At 43.6% G+C, this 23,459-nt stretch overlaps 1 protein-coding gene across 1 annotated transcript in view; it reads right to left on the bottom strand.

Moving 5' to 3' along the window:
• The window catches only part of LOC148021368 (putative 4-hydroxy-tetrahydrodipicolinate reductase 1, chloroplastic), a 115,980-nt gene that overhangs the window by 28,767 nt on the left and 63,754 nt on the right, over positions 1–23,459 (bottom strand). The window contains exons 5-6 of the mRNA XM_087699226.1: positions 6,505–6,606; positions 6,266–6,375 (exon numbers count right to left, since the gene is read on the bottom strand). Coding sequence (XP_087555352.1) covers positions 6,266–6,375; positions 6,505–6,606 — 212 coding nt within the window. The remainder of the gene's footprint in view (positions 1–6,265; positions 6,376–6,504; positions 6,607–23,459) is intronic.

The raw sequence follows: 23,459 nt of genomic DNA, 5'->3' as shown, positions 1-23,459 counted from the left end.
TGAAGTGGAAGCACGAGCAAGAGCAAGAGCTATGGTAGAAGGAGCAAGAGGTAGTGTGAGACTCACACAATGTAGGAACTCCAACAGTTCCAATGTGTGACCGGCCTTCCCTTTATTCAAATTTCACTGAAAAAATAAAGAATGAAGTGATAGTGATGGGCGCTCCCCGCCTGCAATGTGCAAGCATGGATACTGTCAGTGTAGTAATACACGGGTGGCTAGGCAAAGGTGCCTTTACTTCCAACACTAGTTCCATTCCGTCTGTGGAGGGAACCATCCCATCTAATCCATTGGGTCTAGACCGTACCTACACAAGTGACCGTTGTCCAAGGTCAAATCTCACTATTTCTGCCCATTTTTTTAACCCTTTTTCCTGCCTTTTTTTTTCCGATTTTCAAATTGTTTTGGACCTTAATAAATAACTCTCTCCCACTTCAATCTTTACCCTCAACTTTCAAGCCTATTGCCTTCTCTACTCAATCCTCATTTCTCTTCCTCTTTGTATCTTCCCACCACTTTCTCTTCCTTCTAATTTCCAAGTGACTACATTCTCTTCCAACTTGCTCATCCTATATTCCCATCTCCTCCTCTTCCTTCCAACTTCCAAGTTCCATCTCCCCCTTCCTCCTCTTTCTCCATTACCACTTCCAAGTTACTCAATACTAGCTTCTCTTACCACACTCTCTTCCACCTCTCTTACCACCTCCTCTATCTACACCTTGACCTCTCTTACCACCTCCATCTCTTCACCATGCTTAAAGCACTTCATGAAGCCTTTTCTCTTCACAGCTCACACCTTGAGAAAGCCATGAATCCCACCAATGCCTATCATGGGACTTGTAAGTATTGCGACAAGGTCCAAACGAGTAGTGTGACACGGCTTCTCATCCACTTGTCCAAGAGAGATGGAGAATGTGGTCCATGCCAGAAGATCCCTCAAGCGATGGCCGATGAGATCATAAAGAAATATTGCTCTGTTTTGAAGGCATCGAACAAGGTATCCTCTAGTTTGGCACAACCTCAAGAGAAGATAGTCTCCTCCGACATATACACATCCATGGCCACCCCTTCAGCTAAACCTACCACTACTATGGAGGGATTCATAGATCCCTTGGTTTCCCCTTCTACTTCTGCCGCCTCCGCCACTCATGGGCCCAACAAGCTTAAGAGACAAACCACACTTGTTGAGACAATGGGTTGTGTTTCAAGCCCACTCTCGTTCCTTCAAGAGCCACAAAGGAATGCAAAAATCGAGATTGCCTAAAGAAATCATCGAGTGTCATCTCACTTTCCACATTCTAAGAGTGGATAGGTGGAGAAGAATGGTGAAGGCTATTGCCGCCGTGGGTCCATGAGAGGGGTGGCATGGTGTTACCTACAATGACATGCGCACAAAGAAACTAGTTGAGAAGAGAGAGAAAGGATCAACAATTGAGAGATATTATTAATATATTTGTCGCTTGCCTCTTGGCACCTACTTCTTGCGTGCCGTGGATGCAAACGCAAAGAGGAATAGAACGACTGGCACATCCAGCAAGCCATTATAGAGGTGAGTCTACATTCTTGAATATTTTGTGTTTTATGAATTATCTTTCATATTTTATGCTTCTTAAATATTATTTTTTATGCTTTATGTCTTATCATTTATGTTTTAAACTATAAACTTTTATGCTTCTTGAATCTTGATTCTTAAATATCTCTACCTCTCTCTATATTGATATTCACTTCCATGCCCAATTATCATTATCCACCTCTAAGCTATACTATATTCTAAATTTCTATGTGTATGTAGATGGGACCAAGCAATGTTATCCAAGTTGTCATCGACAATGCTTCAAATTGTTAGAGGATAGGACATTCACAGGACAGATATGGAGGGCACCACTATAGGCCTCCTCACTCATTTCATGATAGAGACCGTGGAGGAGATTAGAGCTTCTACCATTCTTGATGTTGGGATTCCACAGTAATAATTTCAACTTAGATTTATTTTTAAAATGGACATTCAATTGTTTTTTAATGCAAAATGAATCTCTCTAATTTAGTACCTATTGGTTTTCTTTATAAATAGTGGCATAGTTGATATTTTGGATGATATCACACGAAGGCATGACATCCTCTACCTTGTTGAAAAGAGGTGGAAATGAATGAAGAGGTCTAACCATGGCCTAGTAGCTCTCTTGTATCCCGCTTACAAGAGCCTCTCTCTCTTCATGAACCAAGAGCTAGCCTCGAATAGGGATGCTTATCTCCTGAAGGCTTTGCATGAGGATATCCATGGTCCATTCCTCCAAGAGCCAATCAATTATGGAGACCAAAGGAAGCACCATGTGTTAAAAATGGCCTCTTTGGTGAAGCCACTATTTTGGTAGGAGTCATTTGGATATCAGCTCTACCAAATGTTCAAAAGGTGGCTTTAACAGTATTGACTCTAGCAATTAAAATTTAAATCTTATAATTATTTTTCTAGTAAAGGTTCTACTTTTCTTATAAATTTTCAATTTTAATGAGTTGAAGTCACACCAAGATCTGAAACAAACTTAGCACCAGGCAGTTATAACAACTTATCTATTGTGGTTCTAACTTGTGTGTGCTTAAGGACATCTATGAGATGCTGATGGCATGATAAGTAATTTTGAACTTGACTCCATACTTATTCTAAAATTAGAATTCATGAATGTAAATTCTTAAGTCATCTTATTATTTATATATCTTACCTTCAATTTTTCAAGTGAATGTAGATGAGTTCAAGTTAACAAGGACCACACTTAAACATGTGAATAGAGAGAGACGAAGAGCAAGATGCCATCTTCAAAGAGCTCTACATGGAGCTAGAAAAGATAGACTGTTGAGTGTCACGTACTCGTAGGGGAAGGCAGGCCACTCCTCGAGGCATTGCAATTAGTAGCAGTACATAGGTAGCAATCAAAACCTGTGTCAAATGTGGTTCTAGAAGCTCTTCTACTCCCATTGCTCATGTTTCAAAGCATACTCTTATTTGAAAGTCCAAGTATAATCAGCATGGCAATCTTTTTAGTGATGGGAATTTCATTCCATACACATCAGACTCATCTAGTGATGTCCATTAACTTATACCATGAGCTACAAAACTTCACAATCACTAATCAGGATGACTTGAAAGTCAAGTTGGCTGAGCATCGGCATTTCCTCATTGAGTTCTCAACCACTGGAGCCCCTAGGTCCCTTGACAATCAAGTAACATTGTTCCTTAATAAGCTACCAAGAAAATATTTTCATTTTGTGTAGCAATTGATCTCATAGCCTTAGATGCCCAAGTTCTATGAATTTGAGTGCCAACTCTTAGGTTACGCTCAACAGTTCAATCAATTTTATGGGACATCCTTCACTAAGGGAGCCTTTGTCGCATCTTCTTAGAAGGGGCAACAAGGGAAGGGCAAGCAAACTCAAACTTCCAATCAAAATCCAAATCAAACCCAAGCTCATGAGTCACAAGGAACTTCCCAATCAAAACTCAAACCTAGGTAGCAAAATGTACCAAAGAAAAATCAATATTGTCAACACTGTTAAAAGGCTGGTCACTTTGACAAGGAGTGTCGTTCAAAGGCAAGGGGCAGCTTACTCAACACTTGCATCTCGAGCACATCCTCTTTACAGCCAAAATAGTAGGGTAGACCCACTCCTCACATGGCACTTGGTTTTTCTGCTTCCTCTTCACTTGAGTAGTTAGAAATGTCTACCCATCCTATCGTTGTGGACTTCAATTATTCTCAAACATGTGTTGTCTCTCTTGAGGATAAACTTGACAAGTCCCCTTCTCCTAGGAGTTCGTAGCCAAAAGCACTTGAGCTCACTTTCTCTAGAGACCTTTCGGCCTACCAAATTGTGGAGCCTTCCTCTAGTTCAGCACTTTGTGATGCTAACCCTGATCCCTTTCCACTCTCCACCTATGCTTGTACGGCACGCTCTAGTTTGTCTTCTCTTTTCCACTACACATTTCTCCTTTTACTTTCTTACATTCTTAGTGAACCTACCTTTTGGTAATGGGAGTCTTTTCACATTCGTACATCGCACCCACTCGCACTTTCTATTGAAGTTGAGGTCTGCATGTTTTATGATCTTATGTCGTTGTGTTTGCTTCCTTTTGCAAGTCGATATTTGCTTCTACAAGATCTACTCCCTAGCTCAGAGCGAAGACTTGGATCGATTGGCACTACTTATCATGGTTGCATCTATTTATTTCATAGGTTTTCAGCTGGACATGTATCTCACACTTCTTCTTTGGGTGCTACTCCTTTTCCCCCCATCTATGTCAACATCTTAGTGACACAGGGGGTGCTTATTTCTCCTTCCACCGTGCGATGGTGAAAGCATATAGTGATATGAAGGGACTTGCTACAAGACTTGAACCTGCCACTATTCCTCATAGGTACATTTGGCTCCAATGCCATAGTACGAGGGAACTTACGAAATAGGGGAAACAAAAACGGCAAAGAACAGAGGTTTGAAGTTTTGGTCAGTTTTAGAAATGGGGAAGAGTTTCAGATTTTAGCCCAGAATCTATACATAGGTCCTTAAAAATATCAATGCCCACAACAACATTTCTCAATTTTCAAACAAAGCTTTAAGCCTTCATGGTACATGATTCATGAAGTTTGAGCATGTTACAACTTACGTCCTAGATAATCATTATAAGATTTAAGAACATAAAATATTGAATTACAAATAATGAGCATTAAGCAAGTAATAGAACTGCAATCTACATAGACATTAGAAATCTTAAAAGACTAAAAGCAGTGTGTCATACATACTAGCAAAATGATCGATCCCATGACCCAAATACTAATGTCAAGTCCCCAAAATTTTATACAAGTCAGGACATGTAGCTTCTATTGTTTCAAAAAGAAGAAACAAACCAATGTAGTTGAAGATACTTAAGTCATTGAAGAGACAAATACTACTGATCATGATGATGAAAAGGCTTTTTTAAGATCTTCCAGTAACCAAAAATCTCACTTACTTTGTGATGATTGAATCAAGGCATCAATATAATAATGACCAAGTTGTAAGTCCAATTCAGTCTTGGCTGGAGGAAATAAGTCACACTCAGAATAGGACCTAGTGGCACATAGCCATTAATTGTTTATGGTAAGTGCTTTGATGCTTGTAGACTGATGATTTCAAGTAGTCAAGGAATAAGACTACTGATCTGTATCTTACTGCTGAAACTAGTCTGAAGGTGAGAGTTGGAAACCATCCAAGTCCCAACTAGAGGCAACAAGTAGCATAACGACATCCTTGAATGCAGTGCAAAACAGGAACCTCGTTAGGTGAGCTAGTTCGGTAGTTATATTCTCTTTGGCAGTTTACTAGGTGGTTGTCTTGGCTCTCTATTGAGGCACTTTACATGTTGTAATTCCTTCTTGAGGACGGTCCAACTTTAAGGAAACTTCTGGTTTCCTTACTTTCCATTTTGCTTCTTCGAGTGATCAATGTTAGTTTCAACATTCTTGATACATAGGCCGACTGAGACACAAAAAACACAGTGATAAAACTTGCTTTCTTTATAGCTTTCTTTCTTTCCTTGTTATATTGACTACTTGACAGGTACCCTATACTGGCAATTTTGCACCATATAGTATGTGGGTCTTATTTTCCAGAATGATTTGGCTTCTTAGCATGCTACGGCCTCTTCAGTCTCTTTGCTGTATGTATAGTTCTTGTAACTTATATTTTATGTTCACAGCAACTAATACAATTTTCCTTGTTACTTTCCTTCTTGCCTTCTCTAGTTTTTCTCTCTCATGCATTCCTAGGACAAAACTATCTTGTATCTTCTTCTCACCCTTATGTTTGCCAATGCACCATACCAACAATAAGTGCATCTCCTCCTCTTAAATCCTTGAAAGTAAAGAGGGGCCCTAATCTATGCTTCCATGTTGTGATCAAGCCACTCTACTTTGGATGATGAATAATGTCCCCACCTCCAATGTAATCTCTAGATGCTGCATCCTAAAGATGTGTAATAATAATGATTGGTTACCGATTATGTTTGTAGAGACAATCAATGGGAGTTTTAGCAATAAATTGATTCTGTGTAAATTGTTGATGAAGATACATCCCATCCAGTGATTATAATTTGTATGTGTAATAAGCATGGTCTTCCAAATCTAAAGATGAATAATGTCCCCAAATGTATAAGGATAATAATTGGTTATTTGTAGGAGACAATCAATGAGAGTTTTAGCCATAAATTTGATTCATTGTAAACTGTAGATCAACCTACATGCCATCAGGTGATCGTAATTTGTATGTGTGATAAGCATGGCCTTCCAAATCCTCCTTTGGAACTCCAACAAGGCTTATTTGCTCTTCAGGGTTTCTGATCATCCTTATCTGTCAGCCACACATAAAACAGATAAACAACAGTTTCAGAACTCGAAAAACAGTAATCTACAATTCACTGTGAATTTCAGTAAATGGTGAACAATAAGTCATTACACAGAGATGAATTAGTATGTGCACCTTATCATCTGTAAAATTAATTCCTAGTTTTCTGAAACTTCCAACTACAGCCCTTGCAGTACCAGATGTGTCTGCTTTTGTGGATTGATGAGATTCTGTAACCTGCCAAAGTGTGACATATAACAAGATGTGAGTCTCCGTACCTGAGGCCAGTTACATATCATCAAAATGAAAAGTGTAACATTTGACTGCATGCCATTCCAAGGCAGAACTTTCAAAATCATTATATATACTCACAAATTATTAGATCGAAGAGAAATTTCACAAAAGCGTATAAAGTTATACACTAAGCAACCCCACCATCATATAATACCCAAACACTTCCCAAATGGTCGAAACATCTATCCAATAGGACTCTTTGAAACAAACTAAACACTTGGCACAATGTACCAACATTATTGCTGTTGCAGAAAATTGACAAGGATGACAGATATATAGGATTGCAATATATCGAGAAAACATATTCCTATTCTGCCCAGGTAATATCAGTACATTAACACAATTGGCAGAACAGGTACATTATCAGGAATTTCAACCAAAAGCAACATATTTGGCGAAAGTAAATCTTCAAACAACTTGAAATCAGAACATGCAGATTTGCATTTTGCAACCCATTAAAATCTTTTTAATATTGAAAATGCACTACAATGGCAGCACACACTTGCAAAGTGAAACACAAGAAATTGACTATGACCAAGAGAAACCAGAACAGTTTTCTTTTCGCTGTTTTCTTAGGGAGAGGGTTCCTTCAAGTAATTTAACAAAAATCACTCCACAACAAGAATCAAAGAATGAAACTGCAGGTATGGATTACTATCTAAGAGTACAATTGGGTAACTAGTGGTGGAACAAACATCAACCAAGGAGGCCTAGGCTCCCAATAATTGCCTTGTAAATCTACATTTGCACCAAATTGGCTTGGATGCAGCCAGCTGGTGGTCTTTCCCCTCAGCCTCACTATCACCCTCCACCTCCACCACCTCTCAGCCCATGCCACTTCCTTCCCTGAGCCTTCAGCACCAGAAATGTCTCAGGCACCTGGCCTGCTGGTCACCCCTTCTTATCGACATGTCCCCTGCAACTGCTGCATGTACCCAAAAAACTGATCGTTCAATAAAAAGGATTGATTGAAACACTAAGGCAAGAGTGCAAGAAGAGCCTTGAAGGCATGCACAAGCCGATGAGTCATTTCCAAAATCAAGGGTTACTGATCTGAAAGGATGTGATGCCTCTCCACCCAAATGTCAATCTCTGCTAGAAGGAAGGAATCGCTCTGCCAAATGTACATTCTGTCTAGTTGGGCCCAGGTTTCTGAATGTTGAAGACATCGGTATGTAAAACCACAACATAAGGATGTAGGCACGATCACATGTCCTGTTTCAAAGCCAAGGTGGCCATAGCATCCCATGCTTGACACTCAACTCCATCCATCAGAGTGAGGTAAAGTCACCTGTTCCATAGAAATGCAAACATTAAAATCACCCATACCAAGCCCTCGACGAGCCATGGAAAGGGACTGCAAGTCATCCCAAAGCTGATGACAATGTTAGGCTGTGTTACATGCATACACACCCATCTGGCACCAACCACACGACCTCCCCCTCATACATAATCTACAGCACCAACAATCTACCCCGAACATCCTGACAAACCAGAGAAGGCTGGAGCGAAGACCGAACAGCCAACATAACTCTAGATTTATGAGGAATCTAGCCACCAAAGAATACCGTAAAGTCCTTATAAACATGATTCGGAACCAGCCAACAAGTGCTACTTATGCTCCACTGCACAAAAACATTCCAATTACTGGTAAAAACAGTCCTCCACAACCTATACTGCTTGCTCATTGATGAAACCCCTTTGACATTCCATAAGGCGAGTTTCATAATGAACAAAGAGGAAAAGATCCACTGAATCACCACTTTTCCTTCTGTGTCCGTCAATTTAGCCTCTTGAAATCTCTACATTTCGATATGAATCACATCCACAAGATCCACCCTTTGCAATCCAACAACCGATGCACAGGGCAGGAATTGATGTTGCTCAGCACTGAATACATCCTGAGAATGCAACAACCTACCAGGGGCATCAAACCTCAAAGAAGAATTTGAGGAACCATTACCAACTATTGCAATAGCAGTCACACTTTAAGGCTTTAAGTAGAATCCTTTACCTCTGCATTGAAAGGTTTGTGTGATATTATCAAGGGCCGAATGCATAGGAATCGAACAAGCTTCCTAGTGAGCATGGCGTTTAACCACAGAAACCCAAGGAGTATCGTTGGACACCTACCCTGATTGGCAGGATGTGGCTCATCAACAAGCCCAACCCCAAGGGAATCTGTATTAGCAAATCTGAGCAAAACAAGATGCGCAAGGGGAGAAAGAGATTGTTGCAACACAGTTTGAGGTTCACTCTCCCACATATCCACCTCAAGTTCCAAACCACGTTGTAAGACATCTGAAGCATGATCACATTCAAAGACAAAGTGGCCCAACTAGCCACATTTTGAACAATGTCTTGCAATAGTTTCCACTTTCAGTTCAAAAACATACGCTGTTGGGAATAAAGGCCATCGTGCCTTTAAATGTGCTCGGATGTGAACACACCCTTAGCATTTGTACTTACACATATATATCTATCTAAAAACCTAAAGTGGTACTCTCATCATTGTACTTGAAATCGTGCACACTCTCTGCTCTGCTCTCTCTCACTCTCTCTCTCTCTCCGCGCGTAACGAACACCTACTGTCTCGATCTTCGTGCCTCCCGGTCACTACAAATTGGTATCAGAGCTGCAGTTGAGGCGTTCATACCTCTCGGAGTTTGAGCACAACAGGCGAGCAAGTCGTGAGGTCATTTTCTAACCTGACAAGCAGTTGTGTAGCAATAGGTCGTCATGCAGCTGATGTGTTGCCAATCGGGCAGGCGACTCACGAAAGTTGTAGCCTGAATCAGGTCGCATTTTGTCACAGGCGACAGGTCGTGAGCTGCAAAAGGCTCCAACGTGGAGAGTGTGCGCCTGGCCCCCAACATGAAGAGTATGCGATAGGACCAAGCTCCAACGAGGAGAGTGTGCGACGAGACCAGCAGGGCACTGGGCGAGCAACGGGGATAGGGTGTCGAGCTCAACAGCTGATGAGCTGCACACGCGCTGACGCCCTGCACACGCGATGGGACAGCAGGTACAAATCGGTGACCTGCACGGCGGGTCCGTTGACCCATCGTTCAACCTTTTTTTTTCCTTCAATTTTCTTTTTTCTTAAAGTTTCCTACCGAGCGTTCACACGTGGAGGCACACCTTCAAATTTTCGTGCAATCCAAGCCCAGATATTTGGGGCTTTTCCCAAATTTGGGGATCTTAATGTAGAATTGGACAATCTGACTCAGAAATTGCAAAGTCGATGCACATTTGCTCGGGAATTTCGGGGCTTTTTCACATTTTAGTGAATTTCTTTCAATTTCACTGAAATTAGTGCACGAAGGACTTGGAAATTTTGGGGATTTGTCCAAATTTGATGCGAGCAAGATGCAACAGTGATATCTGTCTTAGAAATTGCAGCAATTTGTAACATTTAGCCTCCGACATTTGGGTTTTTTCACGTACATGCACAAATTGGGCTAAAATTTACCCAAATTCTCAACATTGATGCACATTGGACCCCATGCAATTTGGGGCTTTTGCAGTTTGGGCAAAATTTGAGCACCATTTGGTCCTTTTATGTACATGTAGGTTCAATTCCATGTAATTTGGACATCCAACGCTTGGAAAATTTGGGGGTTTTGCTGAAACCGCTCTATTTTGGCAAAATTGGCATGTTCTATGCATGACAGAGAAAATGCAGATGTGTGGTTGATGCTTTGAGCACAAAATTTTGGGGCTTTTGACCATGCATGTCAAATTTTATGCCCGTGGGTACATGTACAACAGAAATTGCAGCTAAAATTTGGGATTTCTCATGTAATGTGATGTATATGCCCTTGGAACAGCTGTAATCAATTGTGGAATGCTGTAGCACATGGTTTGGTGCTTCTGAAAATTTATTTACAGATCTGAAATCTCTGCTTCTACGTGGTCATTTATTGCTTGTTGGTACTTGTTTGTACCTTGGTCACTTGGGTGAAGTTTGGGCCTGCATTTGCTAATTTTTTTGTCACATTTGGGCTGAAAAACATGGCTGGCAGCAGTGACAACAGTAATCTCATGCACATAAAGAAGCTTGAAGGAGCACATAACTTTGCAGTTTGGCAAAAACAGTGCTACAATATCCTGTTGCAAAAGAAGCAAACAAAGCCGATTAAAACCAAAGGGGCAAAGCCCGCGGACATGGAACAGGAAGATTGGGATGAGTTAAATGAGCTTGCACGCTCAACCAAAGAGCTATCGCTTTCTGAGGCCTTGTTGTTTAACATTGAAGGTTTGGATTCTGCATATGCTATATGGACTCAACTGGAAGAACTATATGCATAGAAGACTGCTACAAGCAAAGTGTATTGGCTGAAAAAGCTTATGGATTTGCGTATGAAAGAAGGTACAGCAATGTCTACTCACTTAGAGTGAGTTTAACTCTATTTTCAGCCAGCTGGTTGCCTTGAAGTTTTTGATTGATGAAGAATTTAAGACTACATTCTTGCTTTGCACTCTTCCAGAGAGCTAAGATACATTCAAGACTGCTATGAGCAATTCCAATGCAATTCTTTTGTATACTGATGTAGAAAGTACTCTAGTCATGGAAGAAATGAATCGGTAGAACAATGCATCCAGTAAGTCTTCTAGTGCTTTGCATGCTAGGGGCAAATCACAGCACACAAAGGCAAATCTGATAGCAAGGGACGCAGTAAATCACGTAGCAAAGATGTTGAATGCCACCATTGTGGTAAGAAGGGTCACTTTAAACGTGATTGCTACAAATGGAAGAAAGAGAAAGGAAAGGACAAGAAGACAAATGATAGCAAGAAATAGAAGAAAGAGGGTCAACCCAAGAAGAGCAATGTCAAAATTGAAGAGGCGAATGTAGTCACTCATGACAGTGAGTGACAGTGAGGATAGTGGGAATGACGTACTTTTAGTCTCTTAACACTTTGGTGCACATGCTTTACTTGCAGATACAGATAAAGACATGCATACCTAGATTCTCGATTCAGGTACTTCCTTTCATGTCACCCCTCATCGAGAGTTGTTCTTTGCCTGTACAGGCGGTTGACATGGTGTTGTCCATCTTGGGGACAACTATGTATGTGACATTGCAAGTATTAGCAGTGAACAATTACAGTTTTAGCACGGCTTTGTCTTTACACTTCAGCATGTATGGCATGTACCTCAACTCAAGAAGAGCTTGCATAGGGCAGCTAGATGATGATGGTTTTCATACCACCCTTGGTGATGGTGGAAAATGGAAGATCTGTAAGGGATCTAGAGCGATTGCCAGAGGTTATAAAAGTGATACTTTGTATCCTCTCCATGTATCTAGTGTGAGTAGTGTGAGTGATCATGTTGTTGCCGTGACCGAGCAGCCAAGCATTTCTTTGTGGCATGGCCGGTTGGGACACATGAGTCAAACAGGAATGAAAGTGCTTTCTCATTTGGGTTATTTGCCTTGTCTCGTTATGCTGATTTTGAGCATTGTGATCATTGTATCTATGGTAAACATGCATAGACATCTCATAAAAAGTCTCTTTCTTTGAAATCTTCTCCTCTAGAGTTAGTACATTCAGATGTATGTCCGATGCTAGGATTATCTTTAGGGAAAAATAAATATTTTGTCACTTTTGTCGATGATGCTACACGAAAGGTATGAGTTTATCCTATTCGTAGCAAAGATAAGTGCTTGACAAGTTCAAAAAATTCTTAGTATTGGTTGAAAATCAAACTGATAAGACACTCAAGTGTCTTCACTCTAGTAATGGTGGGGAATATGTGTCCAAGGCCTTTCAAGCATTTTGTGACACCAACGGGATAAAGAGGGAGCTCATTGCCCCTCATAATCCAACCCAAAATGGAGTTGCAGAGCGTATGAATTGAACCATACAGGATAAGGTCCGTACGATGCTATCTCATACTGCATTACCCCATGGTTTTTGGGCAGAGGCTATTATGACAACCGCACACTTGATTAATCGGTCACCAAACAGGTCTTTGGAGAGGGGAGTTCCCCAAGAAGCGTGGTCGGGCAAGCCACCTTCATATGCTCACCTGAAAGTATTTGGCTGCAAGACTTTTGTGCACATTCGTAAAGAAAACCGCAGCAAACTTGAGCCAAGGTCCTGTAAATGCATTTTCCTAGGATACGGTGACGAGGATGAAATGAGATATAGACAATGGAATCCCGAGAAAAGGAAAGTACTACGCAGCAATGATGTTATCTTTCGCGAAGATCGCATGCATAAATAGCCTGAAAAGACTAAGGAGGTCGGTAGGGTTGTATTCCGAGGAAGAAATACCTTTTGGACAGCAAAATGTGCCCACTGTACAGCAGCAAATACCTACTATAAATGAACCTATAAATGCAGAAACTAATGCTGAAAATGATCACCCAGCTATTGCCTATGATAATGAGCCATTAAATGTGCAGGAACAGCCAGGACAGCAAGCTGTTAATGCTGATTTGCAAGTTGAAATGCCAGGACAGCAAGCTGAAAATGCTCCACAACCAGCAAACAATGATCATTGGGTTAGGAGATCGTCTAAGGCTACTAAACAACCTAATAGATTCATTCCTCATGCAAATTATGTGGCTGATTATGTCATGTTGACAGAATGGTGTGAACCGTCTTGCTTCAAGAAAGCAATGGACAGACAGGACAACAAGAAATGGTATAAAGCCAGATTGTCAAAAATGGAATCTCTTGAAAAAAATGGCACTTGGGACTTGGCGCAATTGCCTAAAGGGCAGAAAACACTTCCATGCAAATGGGTTTACAAAATGAAGGTCACTTCTGGTTCCTCACCAAAGTACAAAGCAAGATTGGTTGCAAAGGAATACAAGCAAGAGCATGGAATTGACTTTGATGAGATCTTCTCTCCTGTAGTCAAAATGACTACTTTGAGAACCATTTTGGGCTTGGTTGCACCTGAAGATATAGAGCTCATACAGATGGATGTAAAGAGTGCATTCTTACATGGTGATCTGCATAAAGACATATATATGTAACAGCCTGAAGGATTTGTGGAATAAGGGAAAGAGAAGATGGTATGTAAACTCAAAAGGAGTATGTATGGGCTGAAACAAGTACCAAGAGAATGGTATCATAAATTTGATACATTTATGCAATCTCAAGGTTTCCATAGAAGTCAAGTGGATCACTGCTTATTCACTAAGAAGGCAGCAGATGACAGCCTAATTATCTTGGTTCTGTATGTTGATGACATACTGATTGCTGGCAGAGATACTCATGCCTTGGATTTGCTGAAGCAAAGTCTTCATGGCAACTTTGACATGAAGGATCTTGGTGATGTAAATCACATTCTTGGCATGCGAACACTCAGAGATACATCAAAAGGCTTACTCTATCTATCTCAACAGTAAATTCTTCCACTTGTCAATTCTAAGTCTGGCTCCCGACCAATGTGCCGCTGCCCTCGCCCCCATGCCCCGTGAACTGCGCTGCCTCCCGCTATCGCGCTGCCCCCCCCCCCCCCCCCCCCCGCGCTCGTCGTCAACGCTACGCCTAGTTGGAATGTTCCAACTCAAGGAACATTGTTGCATGGAGAGGTTACGACATTCCTCCATGTTGGAACACATTCCCCATTCCCCTCCATTATGGAATGGCATTCCGGCGTTCCTAGCCCCTGTTCTGTCCAATCCATGTAGCTATGTGACCAGCAGACATCGACTCCAAAAGCAACCAGCAAAGGGCTGTCATATGGGTATTATGTACATCCAAAATACCTACACCCCCCATGGACTTCGGTGTACAAACATGATTCCAAGATATCCATGATATACCAGCATGCACTAAGTCTTTCTTCCATAGCATAAAGGGGAGGTGTGAAGTAATATGCCTCAGAGCCACATTACTTCAGGGCAGCAATGGAAAAAAGTAAGTGGTCATGGGAAGCATAATGGTCTATGCCACTTGAAGGCATGATGAAAGGGCCAAACCTGAGATTTCCAATAAACAAATTTGGATTCTAACATGTCTGAGATCCCTTTCAGCATGTGTTTAGTTTGCACATCGACACCCAAGGGATAACCAAGATTCCTCACAATATCTCCCTGTGGTACAAACACACCATGTCATCCTAAATCTGGCAAATTTGAGCCCGTGGAAGCAATGAGGAATGATTTGGCAGCATTAATACAGAGACCCAATGCAAGTCCAAACAAATCCCAAACACCCAAAGCTTTGCAAAAACTAGTAGCATCCACTTTCAGAACCATCACGGTATCATCAGCCAATGCCTCACCAATAAAATGTTGACATGAAGAGAGATATGGTAATATTCTCTTTTTTTTTTCGTGAAGACAATTGAATTAAGTAGCAATATTTACATCAGACCATTAGGTCAGCTAAGGAAAAACAAAGACAAATTAAAGGCTACAGCTGGTGTGGAGCAAACAATATCCAGCCAGGGAGCAGCAATGTCAAGAAGAACCAAATCAGCTGAAACCATAGAGGATGTTGAGAAAACCTTCTACAGCAGTTTGCATTTTTGCGTTTTGCGTTTAGGGTTTGCAGCCCCAAAAAGGGGCGCCACCCTAGACTAACTCTGCCTATTTATAGGCCACTCTCTCATTCATTCCTTACGGCTGACTCGTTCAGTCCGTCACCTCTTCTCTCCAGCCTCTCCACTACTCTCACACCCCTTCAGTAGGACATTGTGGTTTGTGGTTCGTGGCTATCTTCATCATCTTCCTTGTGCTACGGCACCCTTGTTCCCTTGTATCACATTCACTCCATGATTCAGATCTTCATCATTCCATTCATCAGAGTTTCTTCTCTCTTCTCTTCTCTTCTCCATGTTTGCCGAGTTCACTCCGTGTTCCTCTCCGCAAACCCTACTGTCTCGCCGGTACGTCATCTTTTGACATGGTATCAGAGCTAAACAACAACAAAGATCCTCCACTCTAGTGACAGCAAAGACCGGTGACAGGTTCGGCATCCACTTCTCTCCTTCCACTGCATCAACACTTTTTTGGTAGTTGTTCTAAGCAGCGTTTGCAACTTGTAGCTCAGCCAAACCAGCCCAAAGCTCAGCCCAACTTGTGTTTGCAGCTAGCTAACCTCTGCCTACTCCACCCAGCTCCTGGCAGCTATTCTCTGCTACTGGTGGCTCAGCCAAACTGCTGGCGGCTCCTCCCTGTTGTTGGTGGCTCCTCCTTGCTGTTGATGGCTGCTGTTCTTTACAACCTCGCGGCTCAACCGAATTGCTGGCGGCTATTTCCTATTGCTGGTGGCTCAGTCAGACTTCTAGTGGCTCCTCCCTACTGTGCTGGTGGCTATTCTCTGCTGTGCTGGCGGCTCCTCCCTATTGCTAGCAGCTGTTCTCTGCAACCTGGCAGCTCAGCTAGATTGTTGGCGGCTATTCTTTGCAACCCAACGGCTTAGCCAATATGTTGGCGGCTATTCTCTTCAACCTAATAGCTCCACCATACTGCTGTATCCTGCGTTTTTCTACTAGTTGCAACCTCTTACTGCTAGTAGCATCCTCCTCTCACTCGCAGTTCACTTCTATTCCTTCCACTACCCTCCCACCCCTTGAGGCGAACATTACAGTCCATGGTCCGTGGCTAACCTCTTCCTTCTTCAGCAAGGCACACAGATACCCATGGCTTCTTTACCAACAGATAACCAATCTACTAGGTACTCCTATTGTGGCATCACCAAACACACCACTGATGCTTGCTGACTTCGACCTTTGCTCCCCACCCCCACAGAGTATATGTGTCTCCCACCCAGCACTACCTTTGCCACCTCTCCTTTCTAGGCCACAGAGATCGTTCTGCATCGGCTATCAGAGTACTATGCTGAAGGCAATAAGACGCATCCGATACGCACTAACTTCTTTTGAGCACATGGAGGATCGATTGGTGCTATGACCTCTTCTAGATCATCGCAATGCTAGTAGCAGTCTTCTCCTACCTATTTTCGGTCCAATGGTAGCTACCACAACCCGCCGTTTTGCAATCCGCTCCATCGAGAGACAATGATTGTTTGATATTGTCTCCTCGTCAGTCCACTCCTTCGAGAGACAATGGCTGCTCAGCTTCTTCCTCTTCTTCAGCTTCCCAATTCGTTCCATTGAGAAGCAGCGACTGTTGCCCATTCATTGCTCAGTCTAAGCCCCACCCTTACCCGTGCCTACTCAGGTTCAAGAGGCCACCTCTGGGAGTTCTTCACCACCCCAAATACCTTCTTCAGCGCAACCTACGGCACTTCCTTCATCCTCAGACATTTCGGAGTCCGTGATCCATGAGTTTTTGGATTCCCTATCTACCTCAAAGGGGGATTCAGAGGGGGATGATCTTTCTTTGTCCTCCGAGGGGCATCTCCATATACTACAACTTCAGAGGGGGCTCCTATTCCTCCAGTTTCAAAGGGAATCCCCACCCACCACTCAATCCTTTGCACACCCTAGTAGAGGCCTTTTATCTTCTTCTTCTACCCTTGGATGGGGTGGCTTTCTTCCAACGGTCATCTCACCTATTGATACCCATGATCTTGAGGATCTACCTAGATTGGGGCCTTGGAGATTTAGTAGCAACTTGGTGGCTACGCCTTTCTATTCCTTCGAGCATGGAGTCACATAGCAAGTGGCTTCTCTCCCGAAGTTGAGTTTCGGGTTCTACAACTCATCCTGTCTCCTGATTATTTTCAAAGGTCTCCTTTCAAGTGGTATTCTCAGATTACAGGGTGGATCTTCTCCGCCCCTTGGTCGGCATGGAGCCACCTCCCGAGGTTGAGTACGGGCGTATCCTTATGGTTCTCAACACCACCCAAAATCTGTTATTCCTTCTATGCATTGCATGATTTCATCATCTTTGTACTAGAGTGCTTGGGTAAGTGAACAATTTCCCAAGGAGGGACACTATCCAAGTGCCACCTGCTGCATGAGCATTCTTCAGCATGTGGCATTGCATCTCCACCTCACTCTTCTCTTGTTCCCCCTTTTGGGCCTGAGAGGGGGTGTTAAGAAACCCTTCACCCACAGTTTGCGTTTTTGCATTTCTGCATTTTGCGTTTAGGGTTTGCAGCCCCAAAAAGGGGCACCACCCTAGAATGACTGTGCCTATATATAGGCCACTCTCTCATTCATTCCTTACGGTTGATTCATTCAATCTGTCACCTCTTCTCTCCAACCTCTCTGTTGCCCTCACACCCCTTCAGGAGAACATTGTGGTTCGTGGTTCGTAGTTCGTAACTATCTTCATCATCTTCCTTGTGTTACGGCACCCTTGTTCCCTTGTATCACATTCTCTCCATGATTCAGCTCTTCATCATTCCATTCATTAGAGTTTCTTCTCTCTTCTCTTCTCTTCTCCATGTTTGCCAAGTTCACTCCGTGTTCCTCCCCACAAACCATACTGTCTCACTGGTATGTCATCTTTTGACAGAGGAGATCTACCATAACACTAAACCACGAACATGGGCCACATGACCATGGATGCCCAAGGCTGAATCAAAAATAAAGGCATTCCGAGTACACCAAATATTCTCTCTCTCTCTCTCTCTCTCTCTCTCTCTCTCTCTCTCTCTCTCTCTCTCTCTCTCTCTCTCTCTCTTTTCTTTTCGTAAAAGGTAATTGTATTAATTACGAAAAAAATACAAGATTACTTGCTTACAAGATACATGACGACAATCTAAGCCATCATGTGAAGAGGTTCTAAGTACTACAAGTTACAATGTCATGGCAAGGACGCGGAGGAAATTGCCATATGCCAGGGACGGAAGTCCTCCGTAGAGAGCAAATCAGAACGATGGAGAAGAGCTAACTGCCAATACAAGAGGCCCTTAAGCCTCACAATATGCCGCTGAACATTATAGGCGGAGTCAAACAGAAAAGCATTCCGAATGGTCCAGTTATGCCAACAGCCCCAATATCGAAGAAAGTGATACATGAGCTTCATATGTGGCTGTGCGGGAGTAGGGTATTTGGACTGGCCAAAAACCCAATCAAAGGGGCGCAGGGTGATACCAACCACCCCTCGCCAAACAGCCGACAAAAATAACCAGACTTTCTTAGCGACGGGGCAAGAAATAAATCGGTGACGGGCGGATTCCATAGTAGTGGTGCAAAAGAAACAGGTGCCATTGGAGATTCGTCGCTTGAAAAGAGCCAAAGCAAGCGGAAGACCACCAATCATCACTCTCCAAAGAAAGACTTTATATTTAAAGGGTGTCTTGTTCAACCAACCCTCCATCACAGTTGCCCTCCACCATGACCGGGATTTACGCAATCCCCATAAAGCATTCGCTTTAGTAACTAGCCATTGATGATCTTTAATCAGAAGATGATACACTTGGTTAGCAGAAGCTTTGCTCAAATTCAGCCGGCCTTGTAGGTCCCAATCCTGCCAGGGATGATCCGAAGCAAGGGCAGGAAAGGGTTGTCTGCTCTGGAGCACCGTCAAAAGCTGTTCCCATAAAGGCCTATATCCACGAGGGATCCTGAAAAGCCTCCTAGTTGTACGAAACGATATAAGCACATTGCGACTGGCAAGGGTGGCATCCGCAACCGAAGACAAGCCCAAACGTGCCATCCGGTTGAATTGTGGTCTAAGCTCATGTTTACCTTCCCACGAAAGTAAACGCGAGACTGCCAGTAATTCCAATTGAAAAGAGTTAGTAGCTAAGCGATCCTCCATTGGATGCCACTGAGCCTTTTGAAGGACGTGTTTCCAGGAATATACCAAATGAGTAAGCAGCGATGAAGAAGAACTGGAGAACCACGAATCAGCATTAAGAACATGCCACCAAGTATTGCCATGCAAAAGCCCATGGCCCTCAAGGAAATAACGGGCTATAGCGACCCACGGATGATGATCCGAGCACATGGCGCGGAAAAGAGACCAACGGAGTGCCTGCATGTGAGTTTGGGCATCTAAAATAGCTCCGCCACCTATGCATTTGGGGATGCACGCATGCGACCACAAGATCCAGGAAATACCTACATGCAATGAGTCCTTCTTCCATAGCATGAAGCGAATAGACTCAGTAAGAGCATTCAGAGTCGTAGTAGTCCAGGGCAACAATGGCAAGAAATATGTGAGCATTGGCAACATAATTATCTGGGCTACTTTGAGACGAACATGGAAGGGCCAGGCCTGAGACTTCCAATACATAAACTTAGCCACCATTTTCTGAGAAATCCACTGCAGAAGCTGCTTTGGGGAAACATCAACACCCAAAGGGTATCCAAGATGCCTGACAATGGAGCCACGAGGAACAACCAGACCTTGCCAGTCCAAGGACTGCAAATCCGACTCCATGCAGCTTAGAATGGCTGATTTGAGCGCATTTATACGAAGGCCTGACGCCTGACCAAAGAGACCCCAAACATCCAATGCTTTTCGAAGGTTATCCTTGTCTGCACGCAAAATCATAAAGGTATCATCCGCCAGGGATTGGCTAATGAAGTGTTGTCCTGTAGGAAGCGACAGTCCGGCCAACTGAGAAGAGGCGGCCATATGAGATAACATGGAAAGGACTGGATGTGTCACAAGGGCAAAGAATAGAGGGCTCAAAGGGCACCCCTGTCTGACAGAACGGGCAAGGACAAATGGCTCAGTAACACCTCCGTTCAGCATGACTCGCGAAGACGCCGCAACACTAATGGTGTAGATTAGACGAGACATCCGAGCACCAAAGCCCATAGCAGACATAAGTTCAGCAAACGAAAGACCAGTCCAGATAGTCAAAAGCCTTTTCCAGGTCCAGTTGAATCAGTACTACCTCTTGATTAGAATGCCTGGCATAATCAATTGCCAATTGAGCATTCAAAACATTGTGCAGAATATTTCGGCCCTTAATGAAACCATACTGGAGAGGGTGCACAAGGGCAGGGAGATGCTTATGGAGCCGATTCGCCATTACTTTGGAAAAGATTTTGTACATTGAACCCATCAAAGAAATTGGGCGCCACTGTGTCAACTTAGATGGCAAAGGAACTTTTGGAAGCACTTTAATAAGTCCTTGTTTCCATGAGGAAGGCATGATCCCAGTTTCCCACACCTGCTGAAACAAAGCCTGCAATGGTTTCGCCAGTTGGGTAGCGAAAGCTTCAAAAAACTCATTGGTGAGACCATCCCAACCCGGGCTTTTATCCTTGGGCAAGTGTAACAAGACATCCATAACCTCTGCCTCACCAATATCTAACTCCATAGTAGCTTGCATGTCCTGCGGAAGCTGATTGCGGACCAGGTCATAAAAAACCAAATGGGCCTGAGTAATTTGGGCTGAAGGTGGAGAAGCGGAACCGAGAAGGTCACGGAAAGAATTCCTGCACATATACACAATAGTCTGTGGATCCAGGATAAGGTGGCCTTCTGCATCCTCGAGTCTGGTCATATTCTCTCGAGCAGGAGAGGCGTGGAGAGCTCGAAAGAACTTATGGGTCTGACATGCACTATCTTGCAAAGTCTCTGTCAGATGTTGCAATTTGGCCTGCTGATACGATTTTAACTGGAATTCTTTAATAAGATCGGCCACCCGCATGGCCAGTGCAAGCAGAAATGCATCATCCGGAGTGTCCACCAGCAGAGAGCGAACCAAAACCAGCAGGTCCTCCGCTGCCTGTCGACGGCGCTGACAAAGAGAGGCATGATAGATCCCATACTGCCGAGCAACCCGCTGCACATTAGAGAGCAATCTTTCAAATGACGCAGTGCCCTGAGAGGAAAAGTCCAAGAAGAATCTGTCAAGCAATTGCTGCATATAGCCCTGAAAAATTGCATGCTTCAAGTAGGACGAGTTGAATCGCAAAGGGAGTCTCTCCAGAAATTGCTTGAAAGGTGCAATGGGTTGTGCAAGCAACTAGAACTGCAGAGGGAAATGGTCCGACAAGGCATATTGCTGCAACACTTTTATTTCGAGCATCTCAGGAAGAAAATCATCCTTCTGCATGATATATATATGGTCCAACCGCGACCATGTTGTTGCATACTGAGCCGAATGGAAAGTAAACCCTGTAGAAGACGGCTGTAGCCAGGACCAAAGATCTTGCTTAAGAACAGCAAGAGCCAACTCATGCCACATACGACTTTCCGGCGCATCCATTACCGAGTACTCCGATGTGGACTGGGAAGAATCAACACACATATTGAAATCCCCCATGAAGAAGCCCCGTCTGCCAAGTGACAAGGAAGTCTGCAAAGTCTGCCAAAGCTCCCGGCAAGATAACGAATCATTCGGAGCATAGAGGCCAAGTAACCATAAGATTTCCCCTTCGAATAAAATTTCAACCACCAAAAAGCGGCCATGAACATCATTTTTAATAAGAACAGGCTGATATTTGGCATGTACAATCATGAGCACACCCGAATAATGCATGGCCTGTGTTCCTGCATAGAACAAACGAAAGCCATGGCAATCCACAACTTTTCCGGCGTCACCGTGACTCTTGTGCTCAACAGCGCACAGGACATCCCACTGATTCTCATACAATGCAGTCCACATGGCATGTTGCTTGTGTCGAGAACAAATTCCTCGCACATTCCACGTGGCTATTTTCATGTGTATGCAAAACAAAATCAGGTACGAGGCACAGCTTGCCTCGATTTGACTTTGTCGGCGAGAATGTCCAGGATTCCCTCATCCAAGAAATCCGCCAACACCGCAAAAGCGTTCTGAGGACCAGATTTGGAAGTAGACGGCATATCTGCTGGCTTGGGGTTGGAACGTGGATAACGACAGTCCCACGGGGTAATGACGTTGCCTCTGGTATCAAAAGCCAACTTTGCAGGTGGACCCTTTAGACGATTCGAATACATTTTCCTTGCGGGCTGAGGACGGGGGGCTGAGGAAACCATAGGAGGAGCAGAGCGCTCAGAAGACAACATTTCCTTCCTGCGCATATATGTACGCATGGAATCTTGTGAGGTAGTAGGCACAGTACTTTCCATGCCAGCAACAATCCTATTGCCTTTTTTTGCACGTACTTCAACCCAATCAGTGGCACGGGAATCCAGACCCGAAACCTGTTGTTTACCTTTGGTCAGAACTTGGGGCGGGTGGATAGTATCCAGCGACGGAGCATCACACACCATATCTTCCATGGGGGGCGCAACATGGCCCGCATCTGAAATGTGTTGCTGCTCTGGGCATTCGGCCATAAAATGCCCCAACTGTCCACAGGAAAAGCAATGGCCTGCAAAATTGCCCCATTTCAAACGAAAGTGTAACGGATGCATGCCAGAGCAATTGAGGCGTAACCAAGCAGGCATTTTCCTTGCAGTGTCCCATAACATGCACAAGCGGTTACGATTCACAGCCCTGAGACTGGGAGGGACCAAAACCGTGCCCACAGCGGCCATAGCATCCTTCAATAGCGGCCAATAAACAGCCAGACAATTTTCCACTTCTACCCACACAGGGCATTCACGTTGCAGCAGGCGCTGAAAATCGGCCATCGGGCGCCATGGAACCACATGAACCAACCGACGATCAAAAAACAAAGGCAGTTTAGACAGGAGAGCAGCACGGTGCGTCTCAGTTTTCAAGAGGACCTCAAAAAAAACCCCGGGACCCAACAAAAACTCTTCAACACATTCCCCTTGTAGCAGACTCTGCAGCCATTGGCGAATATGGGAAAGCAGCGGGATTCGACCAGTGAAGAAGAGTATCACAGCGCGATCATAAAACACCGAAAAGGAGCGTAGGACAGTTTTTGGGTCAACGGTAGCTTCCAGAACATCGTCAGGTGCAGAGTCAGAAAAGGCTTCCTGATTATGCTGAACATATTTGCCAAGCAGAGTGTTGGCAAATTCCAGCAAATGCTCCCAGTCCACATCCTGAGAG

This window comes from Lygodium microphyllum, chromosome 18, assembly GCF_053477565.2.
Source record: "Lygodium microphyllum isolate KBCC chromosome 18, Lygodium_microphyllum_v1.1.10, whole genome shotgun sequence".
NCBI classification, from domain to species: Eukaryota; Viridiplantae; Streptophyta; class Polypodiopsida; order Schizaeales; family Lygodiaceae; genus Lygodium; species Lygodium microphyllum.
The sequence above is the reverse complement of the archived record's forward strand: the minus strand, read 5'-3'. Positions and strand labels throughout refer to the sequence as shown.